We start from the raw sequence: 19,813 nt of genomic DNA, 5'->3' as shown, positions 1-19,813 counted from the left end.
AGGCCTTTCACTTGCTTGTCTAGATTTGCCCCAAGATATTTTATATTATTTGTGGCTACTGTGTAGGGTGTCATTTCCATGATTTCTTTCTCAGCCTGTTTGTTATTTGTATAGAGGAGGGCTACTGATTGTGGTGCTGTTTTTAATCTTGTATCTACTCACTTTGCTGAAGGTGTTTGTCAGCTGTAGGAGCTCTCTGGTAGAGTTTTGGGGGTCACTTATATATACTATCATATCATCTGCAAATACTGATACTTTGACCTCTTCCTTCCCGGTTTGTATCCACTTGGTTTCCTTTAGTTATCTTATTATTTTAGTTAGAACTTCAAACACTAGACTGAATAGATATGGAGAGAGTGGACAGATTTGTCCATAACTTGAATGGAATTGCTTTGCGTTTCTCTCCATTCAGTTTGATGTTGGCTATTGGCTTGCCTTGGGAATGGGTTGTAATTCTCTTTGTTAAATGTTTGTGTGGTTTGGGCATAAGGGTGACTAAGGCCTCATAAAATGAATTTTTCAATGATTCTTATATTTCTATTTGATGGAATAATCTGAGGAATAGCTCTTCTTTGAGAGTCTTGTAGAATTCTATGCTAAAGCCATCAGCTCCTGGGTTTATTTCGGTTGGGAGGCTTTTAACGACTGGTTCTATTTCCTTAATGTGCTTAGTCTTACTGCAACTTGATATGCCATGTTTGGTTGATATCCTTGAGGGGCCTGCCCTTTTCTGAAGGGAAGTAGAGGAGGAGTGGATCTGGGGGAGAGGAGAGATGGGGGAAAGGAGAGGGAGGGGAAACTATAGTCAGCTTGTAAAATATGAGAGAATAATTTTTAAAAGAATATAAATATTAAAATTAGAAGACCTCAAAATAATTCCTGGGAAAAATAAATTAAAATGTTTCTCTTTTTTTTTTACCAACCATGAATAGGTTTGCAATGATTTTGAATGTGGAAATATATAATTTGATGTCATTAACCACAGCACTCTATGTGTGGTTATAAATCATACTCTATGTAATGTATACTCTTGAAATTAATTTTTATTGGCTATGTTCATTAAGTACATTTTGATGTGTGAAGTGATATTGTTCACATTGGTTGAAATGTAAGGGGAAGCTTTCATCTAGTTAACCTTCTGGTCTAATCTAATGCAATGAGTTAAAGACTAGCCCTGTCAGCCATAGGAAATGATAGGTTCTTTAAAAGCAGCCGGCAACAGCCCCATGAGCTCCTCATTTTCTCAGGATAAATCTAAGAATGGAAGCAGATAAGAAGAGCTTCACACACTAAATAATGAGCTAGGATTTAAAGAGCTCTGCCACAGTCTCTCAGGGCTACCTATTAAGCCTCCAACCCTTGCTAGAAACAGCCTCTCTTCATTCTGTTAAGTCCTAATAGGAGACACCGTTTTCAACAGCTCCTTCCCTCTCACTGTCCCCAGTATACATTAACTTTGGACAACAGAAGCCTAGCAGCCGAAGTTCTGAATTAAATCATATGATTGATAATGCCAGTAAGTGTCGATCCTTTGTAGAGAGATTGCACACTTTCAGTGGATGGGCAGTCCTGCAACTGCATCCAGGCAGGACCAGCCTCTGAAGGCAGAATGCTGGTCCTGCCCAGTGGATGGGCTGTCCTGCAACTGTTTAAATCGTGGAAATCCTGCCTCTGCCACACGGGCCCACTGGAAAAGGAGCAAGAGTTCCAGCGGCTTCCAGAGAAGGCTCTGTGGCTCAACAGTGCCCAGGTCTCAGGTAGGTAACCAGCCAGGGGCCAAAACCTTATGTCCATGACCTGTTAAGACAGGAATTCCACTCTTGTGCATAGAGGACTCTTTGAACTCCAGGTGTCCGCAGTTCCCTTCTCTTCAGAGCTCCCTGGCGTAAACATCCCTGGGATCTTTGTTCTTTCCCATGTACAATCCCCACAGCTGCTGCTTTTGTTTATGAAACTTATGTCTGTTACACGTTTCTGCAACCAAGGAGGCCTTTTACATTCCGAATCAGCATCCCAGGCTCCAGCGAGAACAGGCTCAGCTGAGAAGTAGGCTTGTTGTGAACAGAATAAACATGAGCTTGGTTACCAGGTTACTCACACAATGAAAAATATTCACATGGAGCTTATCACTAGGAAATCATAAGACCGAGGGGATGGGGTGGTAGTGGTTCCACTGAGAGGTGGTCTCTGAGGTCATTGTCAACAACCATCTTCATCATCACCTTTCTGAAAGGTTAAAGTTTCCCAGTCTGTATGCAGGGACAGACAGCAACCAAAAAAAAATCGATACATAACCCTGAAACAATAAGATGCGGAGACAGGACAGCGCCAGAAAGACAGAGCCTGCGCAGCTGTTTCCTGATGGTCTGGCCCTGCACACTTCCGACTCACAGTGAGTGTCTAAAGAGTAATTATACAAAGTGATGTCATGATGGATGGACCCTTTCCAAGGGCCTCGTGGCTTATCTCTGGGGACAGAGAGTTGGGAGCAGTAACAAGCTGTGAACTGTTGTCACAGTCTGATGGAGGGAGAGAGAAAGTTACAGGTCAGCTCTGTACTTCTCTCTGCTGGGCAGGACCTGCATTCTACCGTCAGAAGCTGGCCCTGCCTGGATGCTACTCTTAATAAGTCAATCTCGACTTCATTTACATACATACATGTCAAGGTCACTGATTTTATAGTATGTGCTGGGTACTATGTTTACTAGTTAGTTGGTAAATACTCCTATGAAGTATGTAGTATGATGGTGACTTGAGCAGGACACATGGCTGATAAGTGGTAATGAGAGAGTAAAGTCTGGCCTCAGAGACTGCCCTCGGTCAGTCTGTCCTTTTCAATATTTTCAATTCATTCTTACTCTAACAGGAACTCTTGAGTGAAACTCTTATTTAAAAATAAGTCATGCTTGTCTCAGTCATAGACTTTGATTATGGGATATCATGAACTTGGCAATGTTTTGTTCTTAGTGAAGTGGTTTATTCTCTAAAATATCCAGTATCTTTGGGGATTTCTGGCTCCCACTTCTCAAACCAAAGCATGTGCCTGAAGGGAAGCCCGGAGCCTACTGGAGGTACAAAAGCATGTCTCTGGGGAGCACATCTATGGTGGGATGCAGGAAGTTAGAGAAGCTGGGAGCGAGGTGGCAAAGCCGAAACAGGAGAGACACAAGAACCAGGTCACCTACAAGTAGCTTTGTGCTGCAGGCTGAGTCTGGGGTTCCGGGTTTGTTCATGACTCTCTTCTGTAGCTCGAATATGCGCTGACGGAGACCCTAAGACATCCCAGCAGAAGGGAATGTACAATGTCAGTGTGAGAAATAAAGTTTCCGAAGACTTGGTGTGATCAGAAGGAAGGTTAGAAGAATTAAGTGTTGAAAATAGAAAAGCAGTTCTTAATTCAGGAGCCATTGACAATGCATTTTACAAAAAGCAGGAAGAGGGGCAAATCACCTCTTGATTTGAGGAAGAAAGAAGGAAAGGCACAGGAACAGAGAGGAAGAGCGTGAACGAAGGAAAAAGGAAGGAGGGAAGTAGTTATTCTCAGATTCTCTCAACTGCTTCTTCGGAGGGCCAGTGTTGGCTGAGTCATCTCTGTGGGCTAACATCTCAGCGTCCTGCAGGCGACTTCCAAGAAAGAGAGAAAGAACACTCGCTCCGAACCCACTAGCAGCTTCCAGGGAGACAGTATGGGTGAAATAAACATAATTTCAGAAATTATAATGCTTAGGAAATCAAAGAGGTTAAGTGTATAGAGCAGCTGAGAGCAATTCTAATTTGGTAATATGATTACATATTGTTCGAGAGGAACTCCAGGCGTTTGAGTCTATTCACTTTGAGCTTCAGTGCCCAACAACTGGTGCAGCCCTAATCAATTCTTAGTTCACCCAGTGAATGCAGTATTTTATGATTTTATGTTTAAGTGCAAGGGCAGAGAGAGGCATTCTCTGAATCAACATTGCCAAGGCTGTTAGTGGGTCCTGTTCCTGGAGCATAGGATTAGAACTCAGCTTGTTTTCATGGTCACTCAACCAGGAACCATTAAATACATAGGGAAAGCTTCAAATCCTCCATGGCCGGCGGATCTGATGGTGGATGAACGCTCACACCCAGATCTGATCCTGTGCTCTTGTGTTCATCATCCAGGGAGAGCTCCACCCAGCAGCGCGGGCCACACAGGACATCCTGGGAAAACATGCGATACTCCACTGACTTAGGGAGAGCAGTGTGCTGAGATTTCCATAGTTACAATGTTAAACTGGTCCCAAATGTTAGTGAGATCTCACTTCCCACCAGGAAACATTGAATCTAATCCGTGGCCTCTGCTCTTTTCTCATTCCGTTTTACATCTTAGTCTTGTCTTTGATCAGGTTTTATTCAGAAAGCAAAATGTAACACAAATCCTTTTACTTTCCCTGTATGTGAGTACATGTAGTGTGTGTGTGTGTGTGTGTGTGTGTGTGTGTGTGTGAGTGTGTGAGTGTGAGTGTGAGTGTGTGTGAATTTATGAGACAAAGTATCACCCTGAAGTCCAGAATGGCTCCAAACTTCCTGTTTTCACCTTTCAAATTCTAAGATTATACACATGCACCACCATGCTACTAGTCCTGAAAATGTATTTCTCTGTTGACCAAATTTAGCCAGTGTTTTCTGGCATGTCATTGATCTCAAGAAGAATTCTGAATCTGTTTGACCATATAATAGAAATTATTATATCAATTAAATTCCAATTCAGTATTATCCTTTCTAAGCAAAATATGACCTAATAAAAACTTGGAGTCAGACAAATCAATAAACAAACAAAGCCAAACTTTTTCAATTACTAAAACAAACAAAAAACTGCTTTCCGGGGTGAGATAATTCATGTCTACTTGGAAGGTTTAGATGGAAGGATCGTGAAGCCAACATGGATTATATAGGGAGCTTGTCTTTTAAAAATACAAAATAAAATACCACAGAGAGGAGATGACTTTCCATGGAGGACTGATAAAAGTTAGTCTGACCTTCGTGTGTGTGCCATAGTATGTAAGCGCTCTCTCTCTCTCTCTCTCTCTCTCTCTCTCTCTCTCTCTCTCACACACACACACACACACACACACACACACACAAATAATAATACGATTTAAAAATTATCAAGCAAAACCAGAAATCTTTTTAAATGTCTTGTTTTTACTTTAGGACTCTAAGTTTCTTATTCTTTACTCTGTTTATAGTATCAGAGTGCCTTTTAATTAGTCAGCAGGTCATTCCTGGTACAGTTGAGGTCTTCATTTACCCAAAAATAAACTGCAACCTTTATTTATAGCAGAATAAACATCAGAAAACTCAGAAACTTAATCAACATGTATTATACTTTGCAAAGGCAATTAACGCAGTCTGTCTGGAGAAGCCCTGGGCAGGTTGGCTGCTGTCTTCTCTGACTGAAGCGGGGTTTTTTGGTACACTGGAAATTCCCAATTTTAAAAGAAAGTATACCCTGTAACATATTATATTGGTGAGTGATCACTAAGACCAACTAACTATATCTAACTACACAGTTATTGTGTTGACAAGAAACAGAATCCTCCAGGTGCCAACAAGTTGAGATTTTTATACTCTCATGATTACTTATTCATTGTTAATTTACTGTGCAGAACTGTATTATTTCTAATCATAAGAATAAAAAGATGCCATGAAATAAAAAAATTGTTTTTTAAAGAATTCATTGAAGACTCTATATAATTAATGTTTTTTTAAAAATAGGTTTATTTTAAAACATTTCTCAAATTAGAAAGTTAAATTCAAGAAAGCTTCAATAAATATACTTGAAAAGGGACAAATTACTATGCAAGAGAAGTAGAGCCTATATTCAAGGGAAGCATAATTACTGAAATATTTATGGTTTTTGGTTGATGGTCTGAATAGCTAAGAACTTAAATTAATGTTTTATTACTCTGTTGCTATGCAGAACATTCTACCTCAGGCATGGTTTGACTTTTCCCCCTGATGACACCCTCCCCCCAGCTCCTCCTAGAGCCCCTGCCTTGTCCATCTCTCAACTCCAAATCTTCTCTTTATACCCTAGTGAGTCTACCCAGTGCTTCCTTCATGCACACGGATATAGGGCCGTCCCCTGGAGCATGGGCAGCCTACCAGAGGCCACATCAGTGAAGAAAACTGACTCTCCCTAGTCTAATGCTTTCAACTGTTGATAATTCCTCAATGAGGGATGGGCCTCATGAGCTGCTCCCCTAAAATTCCATGCTAGAATTTTATCTCAACTTGTGGTCTTACGTAGTCACACAAGTGTGACAAGAGTGACAGCTGCTGTGAGTCCAGTTCCACAGCTGTCTCATGACTAGATGACATTCTTTCACGTGGTCCTCACAACCTCTAACTCTAACAGTCTTGCTGCTTCCTCTTCCACAGTATTCCCTGAGCTCTGGGGCGCGTGCGCCCGTGTGTGTGTGTGTGTGTGTGTGTGTGTGTGTGTGTGTGTGTGATATCCCACATGTGCCATTTGGGGCTGATCTTTCCACAGTCACTCCTTCTCAGCACTCACTCTGGCTGTATTAAACTGTCTTTTAATTATTAAGTGCCATCCATTGCAAAAAGGGGGGGGAGCTTTTCTAATGAGGGTTGAGAGCTGCCTTAATCTATGATATACAGACAGGTATTTAGGAGGCAATTTGATGCTGTGCCTGTTTAGTAAAGTAGAAATAGGCTCTCCCATCTGACCTTCCCAGCCACATGTTCTTAGCCAAGGTCTCAGAATCAGGCATGAATTCTCTCCTCTGGGCTTGGCCTCAAGTCTAATCAGAAAGTGGCTGGTTCCTCCATAGCATGCATTCTACTATGGCACTGAGAGGCATGTCTTGGCAGGTTGGTCATCATTGTAGCTCACAGGGTTCAAAGTTGGACAATACATTGTTAGCTGTTCTTTCCCAGTTGCTGACATAGCACCAGCTGGCACTGTATGTGTTTTTTGTTTGTTTGTTTGTTTTGTTTTGTTTTTTAATATATTTTCAGATAGCGTTTCTGCATAGTTACAAAATGTGATGTTCTTATTTTTTAAGAAGGCTGTAGCATCACTGACACCTCATGAGCATGGTGAAGCTGGGACAGATGCCTGTCTACACTACACCATGCTGGCATCCAGCTGGTCCACCTTCCTTCCCTATTGTGGATCTAAACATACCTTGTGAAAAGCAGCAAGATAAAAATGTTAGAGTCCTACCACACTTAAAATATTTCTTCTGCAAAGGACACTAGATTTGAAAAGCTGAAGAGGCTGAGTAGGTAGAGACGTACGGAAGCTGGTTTAGATAAAGCTGTGTGAGCTCTAAGGAATAGAGATCAACTCTACTTTTGGGAAGTGAGTCAAGTATTGTCTGAAACTAATCACACAAACCCAAATGGGTCAGAAGGTCAGAAGGTCTGTCTCTGGTTTAGTCCCTGGTCTTTTTCCTTCTTGGTCTCCTTTACGTGTCTTGTGTGCCCTGTAGGACAGTCTCCCTCAAGGATATTTATTCCTGACCAATCTGGCCTTTCCTCTCTGTAACAGCTCATAAGCTTTTGCACATGGCTCTGGCTTATTGGTGCCTGTGGCAATTTGACAATTCCAGTAAAACTGCTTCTTGGTAATTTTCTCCTCATTTCTTAGTCCAAATTTCCAGAGGAAAGCTGTAGTTGGTTCAACTCTTTTCCATATTTCAGGCCAAGGGTAAGGAAGGGCAAGGCTGTGAGATGGTCCTGAGGTCAGTTTGTCCAGTCTCTGCCACAAAAATGAAGTTCAAGACTTTTTGGGGAAAACAAAGATTATGGATAAGTGATATTCTCAAGAAAGACTGCCAGTCAGGTTGACTGTGTGTGCACATACTTACAAATTCATTTTCTATTCACAAATTACAATTATGCATAGCGATGGAGTAAAGTTTTTATCTGGAAGACACTTTTGATATGATCTCAGGTCTTTATGAAGTTTTTAGCTATTCATTCGACAAGTTTTCATTCAATGGTCTGAGTGGGTCTAACCTAGGAAAGAAAGAACAACTCGAGTAGGAACTGGGCTACTTGGAAATACTGGATTTCCCAGTGCGACCTTGTCCCATGGTTCCTACGTCCTACATGTTGTCATCACTTATAGTTCAGTTTTGATTTGTCACCTCTGTGAGACTTATCTATCCTGTCAGTAGGATGGAAGGATACATTTTATGCACAGCTGCCTTCACAAAGACCCAGGCTTATCTTCACCACCCATATCTTGGCAACATGTCTGAGTGGTTGGCAACATGTCTGAGTGGTTGGCAACATGTCTGAGTGGTTCTGAAGGGTTATGGCACTTCCGTCTATGAGATGATATGAATTTATAAGCACACATAAGTATCATTTCATGAAAATATAAAAGCACAGTAGAAGGGAGAGCTGGGGCAGATGGGTATATGAGAAGAAGAGGAAACAGAATGAATTCTGCTAGTCATAGGTTAAGGACTTACTGCTTATAGACTTTTGCCACATTTTTTTTTTTTTAAAGAAACTCTTTCCTTTGTCAGATACTCAAGTGGTGAACCACCTTAAAGAGATATCCTGGTGCATCCCCCAGGAGGCCAAGGTCAACACTAACCATCTGACATCCATTCATGCTTACTGTGTGCATCCATGGAGAAAGGGGGGAGAGCGACCCTTGACCTCTGTGCTCTTCCTCCAAAGACCCAGGCCTCATTCAGTCTCAGCCTAAGCAGAAAAAAAATAATGTTTGGGCATACTGTCCAAGAAGCAAAACTGTCTAACAAATCTCCTTAAGACATCCAAGGCTGTAAAACAAGAGGAGTCTAAGAAATTATCTCAGTCATGAACAGCCTGAGATGACAACGAAATAAGCATGTTATATCTACATGGATGCAGCTGTCACGTAGAGAGGGGCCACTGATGTAAAAATAAGGAAATACAGATAAAGAGTATACTTTAGCCAATAATAATCCATACATATCTAAACAAATATCATTATATTAATGTATGACATTAATACTTCAGGGATGCTGAATACAGGGCATATAGAAATTATATCATCTTTTAAACTTTTAAGTAAATCATTACCTTCCTATTCAAAAATAAACTATATTAAAAACTCATTATGTGTTAAAAGGAAATTAAAAAAAAGACTCTTTTGATTTATTTTGGTTGTTTTCCCTAGGATCTTTGAGTATGGTACTTCTGGCGTTACACCAAGATTGTCCTGGAAACCTTTGGAGTGTCTGAGGCTCTGATGCCTTATATATCCATCTTCCCTGGAGGCTCTGCAGTGAAAGTACAGGGCAAAATTAGGTGCTGCTCGGGGGCTCGCCATTTATCAGGTGTTAGCATAATTATAACAAACTTAACGGCAAAACTCATCAAGCCTACACTGTACTTAAAAAATAATGTGCAAACATTATAACAAGCAGCATAGACAGGTGGGAAAAGAAAACCCTGCCCATCTTCCCTCTTATTGCTCTCCCTGTATCCCTTGGTCCTTCTCCCTGGCTAGTTACGGTGCTGAAGAAACTTGCCATTCTGATTTCTGTATTAACATTTCATCACAAACATTCCCAGGTCACTTCCTATCATCAGCTTTTCATTTTGAAAGGATGGGTAACAATGAAATAAGCTAATATGCTATGCTTGAATTGAATTCTCTAAAAGCCAACGCTTCAGTTAACTATGTCTACCATAGGGGACTGAGCTCCCTGCGACTCTTCCTGTGTCGCCCAGCTGAATGCTCAGATGATGTCTAGAGTATATTTATTCCTTGGGAAGACATTCTGAACTCCTGACCCGAGTCTCCCGCCAGGGCTCAGGGAGAGGGTGGACAGAGTCCATGCTCAGCAGTTTTAGGGATTGCAAAGCAGAGCTGCGCAGCTCTGCAGTCACGGGATCTCATCTTTCCTTTCCGCTTTTCATGATGCCTCACTGTGAAATCAAACTTATTTGGCTTCAGGCATTCAAAATGCCTTTCATTTACTCATGAGGAGACGGTAACTGCGGTTAGCTACGGAAAAATGAAATGTTCTCATGGACAGGGTTGCAAAAAAGGGAACCAAAACAGATGAAGGAAGGAGGCGATGATGGACCATAAGTCATCCAGCTACGGTTTCTTGGAAGATGGGGAGAATGCATATCTTGTTTGATGTCCTCAAGCCAAGAGCATCTCTAATGCCTGTCAATTCCTCTAAGGAGAAAAATGCTGATTACACCTAACCGTCTTCCTCTCCATCTCTCCCCCTCTTTCTCTCCTGCAAGGCATAGATTATTAAAAATGAAATTTGCTTTTCCTCTTAATTCCACTGCAAAAGCCTAGTTTCAGTTCTGGTCTTGGTACACATAAGAGACAGTAGATTTTAAACTGAAAACAAACAAACAAACAAACATATAAATGGTTCTGTAATAAAAGGTACAGGACACTAGAGGGATTGGACCAAAATGTAAAGGAGTGTTCAGTACCAACTTATAAAAATGGTCACCACACTGGCAGAATTTATGTCAGAGGATGGAACACATGGGTAATGCTCTTGCCAAAAAGGACACTCTGGACCGGCCCAAGCAAACAAACAATCAGAGGCTGGAGCCTGGCCGAGCCAGCCCCATGAGGAGAGAACTGTGAGGTCAGCCTCAGCTTAGCAACACAGGCAGTCTCTTTCTCTCCGTATTAGAGTCAACACAGAAAGCCCATGGCCCACCCAAACAGGGAATGGAAGGCTCCAGAAAGCTGGAATACACATACAGTGCCCTCGGGTTTCCTCTGACTCATGCTGGTAACTATGAGCCAGGATGCCCACAGGGACAATCCTCACCTGTGATTTTTGTTTCGATCGGTCAGTCTGGCTTGTTGACCTTGTGAGACGTTAAGAGGCAAGTGGGTGTTCACTTTGTGTTGCTGTAACAGATTACTTTATCTCAGGAATTATATGAAGAAAAGAGATTTGACTCAATTCTGGGGGTCACAATGTCCAAATAGAACAACGTTTGTAGGTAACATCCCCATTCCCGACTGTGTCACAGTACTGTGGAGAAGTAAAAAACTTAAGTGTCTGTAGGCATTAAGAGGTCAAGTACATGGGGTGGTTTTATTATGTGCAACTCCTTCCCAAAGGAACTACCTTAATGCCCTTCAAAGGTGCTGCTGACCTAACCGCCTTCCACTAAGCCTGCCCCTTAAAGAGGCAGACTATTACAATGGAGCCCAAGCTTCTAATACAGCACATGGCTCTCTGGGGGACCCACTCGAACATACCTAAATCATACTGGGGACCAAGTACGTAGGAGAGCTTTTTATAGCTGGACAGGAAAAAGGGGTTTTGTTTGTTTGTTTGTTTTTGCCTTTAAATCGGCTGGTTTGCTTCTCGATAGGTCTCCTTATGTCATGGACCCTGGCCTATCTTTAGACAATTTAAAGTTACAAAAAGTCCATGCTTTTTCCTTCCTTCTAAATATTTTTGTTCCTGTCATATTTTTTTTTTTCTGTTTGGAGGTTACTTCTTAAAAGCTCATGCAGCATTTTTCTATGTTTAAATAACTCAAAGTCAGACAACTCAACAGTTATTTCTTGCAGCTTAGTTGACCTTGTGATGCCAAGTTTTCTTGTTCTTCACAGGAAATCAATCTGGGTAGTAAAGAACCCATGTGGTTTATAGTCCACTTCAAACTCTGAGCTAACCTAATAAATCAAGCTATAAATGAAAATTACCAATGGGGGAAAGAGTCCTTTCTATTTAACATTTCAGGGGAAAAAAAATCAATCTGGTAGTTTCCAAGGCGCTGTGTCTACCTTGCCTACTTCCACTACAAACCCTGGCTAACAGCATGGCCCTAAAAGTGACTCATTAGTAACTATGTGGACAAAGATAAAAAAATAAACAGAAAAACAGGCTGGGCGGTGGTGGCGCACGCCTTTAATCCCAGCACTCGGGAGGCAGAGGCAGGCGAATTTCTGAGTTCGAGGCCAGCCTGGTCTACAGAGTGAGTTCCAGGACAGCCAGGGATATACAGAGAAACCCTGTCTCAAAAAACCAAAGAGAGAGAGAGAGAGAGAGAGAGAGAGAGAGAGAGAGAGTGAGTTGGGGTCTACTTATAGATTAAAAACAGAGAGATGCAAATGTCAGTTAAAGATGAAAACCGAGTATGAGATCCTCTAAGGTGGGAGCTCACACTGCCCTTTCTGCCAAGCTGTGCCGGGCAGGGCTGTGCTGCAAGAGAACCTCAAACTCCTAGTACAGTCTCTGACTCCCTTTTCTGGACACCTGGGTTGAGGGCAGGGGATTGGTAAGGAGGGCGAGGCTTAGGGGGTCAGACCAGTCAAGGATAAATGAGACTTATGTGGCCGGATGAACAGCCCTCTGGCACAAAGCCACAAGAGCCTCAGTTCTTCAGCTTTTGAAAGGTGACCTGACATTGCCAGATCGGAGCAAACCTGACCCAGAAAATGCACCTTGACTGGGAGGCTGGGGCAGGATTTCACCCTGGTCAGTTTTCTCTCAAGTCCCATTTTATACAGACAGTAAGCGCACACTTGTATATGCAATGGGCAGGTAGCAGAACGTAGGGCTTATTCTGTGGGCATTAAGGGGGAAGACAGTAGGCCTGGTCCACTACTAAGGCAGTTACGAGTTTGTCTAGTGAGAGGGACCATTTCCATCTGACTCAGATTCTCACCATGCCACTAGCCTTGCATATAGGGTAAATCTGTTTGTAAAGTTCAAGGGCTTCTCACTGCAATTCATCTTGCAGCATTACCGTGATGCTTCATCTGAACTGAGACTCTCAATGCTAAGTGAGAAGCTGCTCCAAGACACACTCACACACAAGCACTCAGCAGCCACTCCCCAACAGGCCTTCTGTGCACCTTTTGTTCTTGGCCCTTGGAACTTCTGAGTTGTTTAGCGCAAGCTCTTGATAGATGCCTCTGTGAGAAGTTTAGACCAACATACAGATTCACCATTGGCTACTCAGCAAGTTACAGAGAAAACACAGCACACAAAGAAATGGGAACCCTGTCAGAGCACACTCCAACTCTACTGAGGAGGTGCCACTGCTTTTGGACTGGAGAAACTGTTCCTTTGACACGTAACCGATTAGAAGTGTGGAGGTTTTTCTCAGGGCCACCACATCCCATCCTAGCTTCATTTTGTTCATGCTGTGTACAGATGCTATGTGTTCCCATTTGGCAATGCATTGAAATTTATCCATGTCTACTAAGTTTGGAACTCAAATGGCCATGCCAAAGTGGACACACTCTATTACTGGTGCAAGGCATATTATTTCCTTGATCACAGAGCTATAATCTTTTCATCTTGAATCCAAATCTTAAAGATGAAGCAATCTTGTATCAAAACAAAGCTGTCACACCATTTCATTCCATGAATATCAACTTGTCTAGGGTAAACCATGATGTATTCCAAGTGGAAATTCACTTGGCTTTCAGGTGGGCACAGCGGCAACACATAGTGGGTATTTCAATCTGGTCACCTTTGAAAGTTGATGGGAGGCTTCCAGTCGGCAAGAAATTGGCACGTTCTCCCCATGTGCTTCTAGATGGCTTCCTGGAGGAAAAGGGGGCAGGGGGACTTTTTACTAATCTCACTGCATCTCAGCTAATTCTCAAGCCAACACTCAAAGGACAACAATACAGGAAGTTTGAACAGAGCTATTCTAAGCAGTTTGCAGATAATCATTGGGTAGTAAATGCCAGTAGCATTTTTAGTACATTATGTCATAAGCAAAGAAGCTGGGGTTTGTCAACCACAAATGGCACGGTCCAGGTCATTGACTGAGTCTTCGCTGTTAGCCGTGAAGCTAACTGTCTCTTTGACTCATGGGACAGTGTATTTGAAGAAAAATGGAGGCACAGTGAGCTAGGTATGTTTGTATTAACTGGCTATAGGGTCATTGCTGCTGTGTGTAAATGACATGCATGTATGTGCAAGTGCGTGCTTATCCATGTGTGAAAGCCAGAGGTGTCATCCTCTTCCAACATTGCTTTCCAATTTATTTTTTTTTAATGCAAAAAAAAAAAGTGTCATCAAGAAAGAAATGGCCAATTGTGTGACAGGTGTCTGAGTAAGGCAGGATGCTCTGAAACCCTAAACCATTTTCCTATCTACCTTAGGTTTTGAAAGAAGGCCTCTAACTAATATCAGACCATATTGACCCATTTCCTGCTGGGCCAGCAAGCTTCCAGATTCATTGTCTCTACCTCTCTAGTGCTGAAGTTACAGGCCTGTCCCTCCCTGTCTAGCTGACCCAAACTCGGGTCTTCATGCCTGTATGGCAAACACTCTTTTAACTGAATCACCTCCCCAGTTTGATCAAGGGCACTTAATCCTTTTGATTTGCAGGAACCCCTATTCCATGTCACATCTTCCTGTCTTTCCCTCGCCTCCTGCATCCAGCTATAGCTGATTAGACTGCATACAGATAAAGCGAAACTCACTCATATGTCGTTCTGTTGGATAGCTTTATGTCAACTTGACACAAGCTAAAGTCATCTGAGAGGAGGGACACTCAAGAACATGCCTCTATGAGATCCAGTGGTAGGGCATTTCTTAATTAGTGATCAGTGGAGTGGGGCGAACAAGTCATGTCAAGCAAGCCATGTCAAGAGGCCCTTCCACGGCCTCTGCATCGGCTCCTGTGTGCAGGTTCCTGCCCTGCTTGAAATCCTGTCGTGACTCTCTTCAATGATGGACTGCAATGTGGAAGTGTAAGCAGAATAGACCCTTTCCTCACCAATTTGTTTTGACTCATAGAATGGTACCATAAATAAAATGATGATGTTTGGCTGGAGAGATGGCTCAGTGGTTAAGAGCACTGACTGCTCTTCCAGAGATCCTGAGTTCAATTCCCAGCAACCACATGGTAGCTCACAACCACCTGTAATGGGATCTGATGCCCTCTTCTGGTGTGTCTGAAGAAAGCAACAGTGGACTCAAATACGTAAAATGATGATGTTAATGAGAAATTAATCAACCAGAGAGGTAACCAGAATAGGCATGGGAAATGAATTTTAAGATTCTATGTATATAAACGCAGTGGGCATCTATAGAGTTAGCCCTGGTCTAAGAGAGTTCCGCCTCTAGTCTCCACGGTGCCCAGTACCACGGTGGTTCCTGCTTCATGTCTCCCCCTAAATTCACTGCCATGTGGCTCCCCAGTATTAGCCCTCTTGACTTGAGATGACTCTGCATCTCATCACCAGATGGTCCCACCTATCTGAATCCACAGCCCACAGGATTCCACAGTCTTCAGCTCAGACCAAGGAGAGGACGGTGTGTCCAGGCTGGCACAGTGTCCAGGTGCATTTGAAAGCACAAAGGACCCACACGGGGTGGGATGCTCAGCCCCGTTAACAGAAGCTAGGTGAAGACATCACGGTTTCTTCATCAGGAGAAATCCTCAGAGGGAAGAGTCTACTGGAAGACATCTGTATCTTTTAGATCTGGCTGGGTGAGGCTGATTAAAGAGTCTCTGCAGGGTACCGCAAGACCTGAAAACGGTGCAGCCAGCAAAACGTGGAGGTGATGGAGGTACGGTAAGCATTAAGCCTTGTCCACCACTGAAATGCAGGGAAAACAGAATCTAGTTTTTCTCCTTAGCCCCTAACACCTCCTGAAAACATGCAGGGCTTTGCACTTAGAGCAGCAGCAATGCTTCCTGAATTGATAACTGATAATTTTCATTGTTGTTGCTTTACTTCCCTAAGTTTTAAACAAATCATTTTGTACACTTAGCTCACATATATCTTCACCCTACTATTTAAGTAGATCTCCACAGCTTCGTCCTTTCTGTTTTGACTCTGGGCTATTTACTGATCATCCCCAAACTGCTATTTTATAATTTATAAAATGACAGGAAGGGAACAGCTGTCAACACACACCATGTAGGGTCTCCCATGAAGGGACCTGTCCGGCAGAAGCGACCTTCTCTATACGCTGTTAATTCTCCTATTATTAGCCTTTAGCTCAAAGTACACTATAGCAAGACACAGGATTTGTAGCCAGACCTATGTTCAGCTTTCAATCTTTCTGCCTTTAACTTGCCTGATTGGTTCCTTCCTGAACAGTTACTGGAAAATGACTCAAACCACTAAAGCATTCTCAAGCTTAGGATTCTTACAAAGTCAAATGTATCCTTTCTATATAAACCAGCAACCAACTCATAATCTGACCCAGGAGTAATAAAAGCTATGCACCCCCACCACCACTTCTCTTTGAAGCTAGAAATAACTCAACCTTTCTTTATTTAGTGAATGTCACCATATTCACTAATACCAGCACAATGGACTGCTGCTGAGGATGGGAAAGAAAGAATTGCTGATGCGCACAATGCTATGGATGCGGTTCCCAGACAGATGCTCTATAGAACTAAAATAAGACTGAGTCCACACATACTTTATGATCTTTATGTCATATTTGGGCCAAGAAAGCTGAGAAGTAGTTGTTAGGGGCTGAACACAAAGGATCACAAAAGAACATTTGAGCGTGGGAACCTCCCCACATGTGGACCGTAGTGGTGATTCCCCTACAGTAATAAGCACTAAGCACAACTCAGACCTGGACGTGCGGACAATGGATCAACGGCATTCAGATTGCACCTTAGAAGGGAAACATTTCAGAGTTAAGGTCTGAGAATCAGATTGTGTTCAAACCATAGCTCCTCAGCATTTTGGTTATATGACCACAAGGCACAGAACCTTTCCGAGTCTCATTTTCTTGACTTATAAAACAGAGCTAATAACTGTGGAGGCTGCTGGGAAAACAAGAATAAAATAATGCACCTTATTGTTTACTGTAATGGCAGACCATCAGAGGACTCTATTAATGGTACTTATGGCTACCTTTGTCCCTCACTAAAGACTGAGGAGACTGGGGGAAGAGATTTCTAAACAGAGTTGTATGGTTTCTCATTTAAACAGGAAATAAGAGTTTTACTGGAGAGCTTGTGAAGAATACTGGCGCCTTATATAAACGAAGACAGATCTTTCACTTCTTCAGCACAATTTAATTTCCTCTACGAAGTCTTCTCAATTCTTTCTCTAAATACTGATGGATGGCTCCGTGGTCACATGTTTATCATTCTGGAGCAAATAAGACCATGATGGATAAACTTGAATTCCTGGAAAATAGAGGAAAAATGCGAACAAATAGATAAATAACATGTAGAACCTGCACTCCAGTTCCTTCAGTAGCATTTATCCATCTAGACAATGAACGGCTATTTGCACCCAGTACCAATGGTCCCAGAAGCTGGAGACTCAGTAGTCACCAACAGAGGCAAGTAGATGTCATTCTCAGGGAGCTTGTGTGCCACATTCTGTCAGGGTCACTGAGCCATCTCTCTGCGCCTCCCTCCCATGGAAATTCAAATGGCATCTCTGTCTACTGATTGTTCAGGAAAAACCATGCTCACTGGCCCCGTGATGTATACTTAGAGGCTCTGGCACTGAGTTTTATATGTACTTCTTTAATAGCTATTGATTGATTTTGGTAGGAATGAGGGCTGAACCCAAGGCCTAGAATATACAAGGCAAATGTTCTACAGCTAAGCTACATCCCAAGTGTCTAACTCTTTATTGTGAAATGATTGCTCAGACGTTTTCAGAGAAGAGACAGATGGTCTAGGGTACCCTTCAGCCAGCTGTCTCTAATTGCAAAATTTTATATAAGTCTCATTTATCAAGGCTAAGAAACAGATCTTAGTACACTATCATTGCCTGGCCATATTTAGATTTGAACCCACACTCCTAAATGATTAATCAAAACTCTCTTCAGCTCCTTAATCTTCTAGTACCTTCTTAGTTAAAAAAATAAATAAATAAATTTTTTTTCCTCTCTTAAGACTTGAAGATCAGGACCTTTTTATGGCTTGAATGCATTCCTCACAAGTTCATGAGCAGAAAATTTATGTCAATGTTATGTTCCTCCGATTCTCTATTTTCTCCTGACAATCAATTTCTTCCCTAAAGTCACTTGATTTCTAGCCAGACTAGCCTAAGAATGGTCCATGACTTCAACCTGTCCCTGCAAGCCAGCTCCTCCTTTTACACTGTGTGTTACTGCTAAAGTCCTAAGACTGTGGCAAACGTGGTAGCGGGTGCCTGCAATCCCAACACTTAGCTAAGGTGGGAGCATGCCACCCTGGGCTACATAGTAGCACCTAGCCTCAAAAATATAAGTACAATTTCAACCTTGCATCACACCCAAACTCTGCACTGGTTCTACATCTAGAATGCTTAGCCCAGATCTTCAGCTGACCCCTGGCATCATTTAACAGCCCCCCCCCCCCTGCTTGACAGGGCGATCTACCGTGTCTTCTCCCATCATTCTCTGTAACAGTCCCACACCCTTTCTGTTCTCATCTTTCTATCCACACTACACAGTCACTGTATCCCCTTAAATAGCCAGGTCAATGTAAAAGGGAGCAAGCTGCTACAAGTAAGGATGGCGGTGTTGGTCTTCCACTATTCATGGCCCTATGCAGTACCCTCTCTTCACCAGATTTCACAGTCACCACAGCACTCTAGGTATTAACAGGTGACTCTCAACGTGAGGGTATAAAGGAAATTGAGGCTTCTGCCTCGTCAACTTAGGTTAGAAATTAAGCTACTGGGCTATGAGGTCACATAAGCCATTCTGTATGGAGAACTTTATTTTTGGAGGGGCAAGGGGACAGGGTCTCAATGTTAAGCTCAGGCCTGGCATGAAATTCGCTATGTAGACCAGGCTAGCTTCAAACTCACAGACACTTGCCTCACTGACAACTACCTGCTAGGACTCAAGGCATGCACCACGCTGACTGGTTTTACATAAGCCACTCTGTGGAGAAGACCACAGGGAGGAATGAGGACCCCTGGCACACACTAGTATACAAAGCAAGTGACAGAACCACCTTGAAAGGGGAACCCAGGAAAATCCCTTTGATGTAAGCAATGCCACAAGACTCTGTGATATAAACACACAGCCATGTGTCCTCTGCATTCCTGGCCCAAAGGAAAAGGAAGCAATTGTAAGCACTTATTGTGGCTTTAATTCACATCACTTCAAGGTAATTTATTTTGTAGTCATAGGTATTTGACATAGATGGGTTTAACAGAAGACCAGAGGCCAGGTGACCAGCTGGAAGTCATAAGTATGCAGGCAAGTGCTGGCAAAGGCTGGACACTGTGAGGTTCAATGCACAGCCAAGAAGGATCCTGGAGATATTTAGGAATAGAAATCCACAAAATGTGAAGAGGATATGGGTGCTCAAGAGATGCTTACGGCTCTCTTAGCTTTCTAGCTTTGTTGGCAGATCTTGGGAGAGGTTGATATGCAGAATTACGGGTTTGAAATTGAGGCATACTGAGGTTTCCAGAAGATGTACTGCCAAGGACCATCACCACCAGGACTGGCATCCAGTGCCTACTTCAAAGACCTCTTATCACTGAGCTGCCTGGACTACTCTGCCATATGTGATGCAGCTAAGCCCTTACATCTCCTTACATCTGCAGCTCTTCTGCTCCCTGGGAATCAAGGCTTCCTGATTGGTCTAGGCATCTCACATCTTCTTGGTTCTGCTTAGCCAGTGCTAAGGCTCTAGAGGACTGAACTTCAACCTGCTCTCTACTGTGATCCCAACACTCTCTAGCAAGGCTCCAAATTCCAAGACTTACATCCTAATATTTGATAGAATGAGGTTTTATTATAAAAACTTATGATGGACATACTATCTTTTATAGCTATGCATCAAATATCTTCCTTCCTTCCTTCCTTCCTTCCTTCCTTCCTTCCTTCCTTCCTTCCTTCCTTCCTTCCTTCCTTCCTTCTTT

At 42.7% G+C, this 19,813-nt stretch overlaps 1 protein-coding gene across 1 annotated transcript in view; it reads right to left on the bottom strand.

Moving 5' to 3' along the window:
* Positions 1-16,991: 16,991 nt before the first annotated feature.
* LOC110338546 (zinc finger protein 671-like) overlaps positions 16,992-19,813 on the bottom strand; it is a 30,765-nt gene continuing 27,943 nt past the window's right edge. The window contains exon 3 of the mRNA XM_021221882.1: positions 16,992-17,121. Coding sequence (XP_021077541.1) covers positions 17,042-17,121 — 80 coding nt within the window. The 3' untranslated portion in view covers positions 16,992-17,041. The remainder of the gene's footprint in view (positions 17,122-19,813) is intronic.

The sequence above is a fragment of the Mus pahari genome, chromosome 21 (genome assembly GCF_900095145.1).
Source record: "Mus pahari chromosome 21, PAHARI_EIJ_v1.1, whole genome shotgun sequence".
Lineage (NCBI taxonomy): Eukaryota > Metazoa > Chordata > Mammalia > Rodentia > Muridae > Mus > Mus pahari.
The sequence above is the reverse complement of the archived record's forward strand: the minus strand, read 5'-3'. Positions and strand labels throughout refer to the sequence as shown.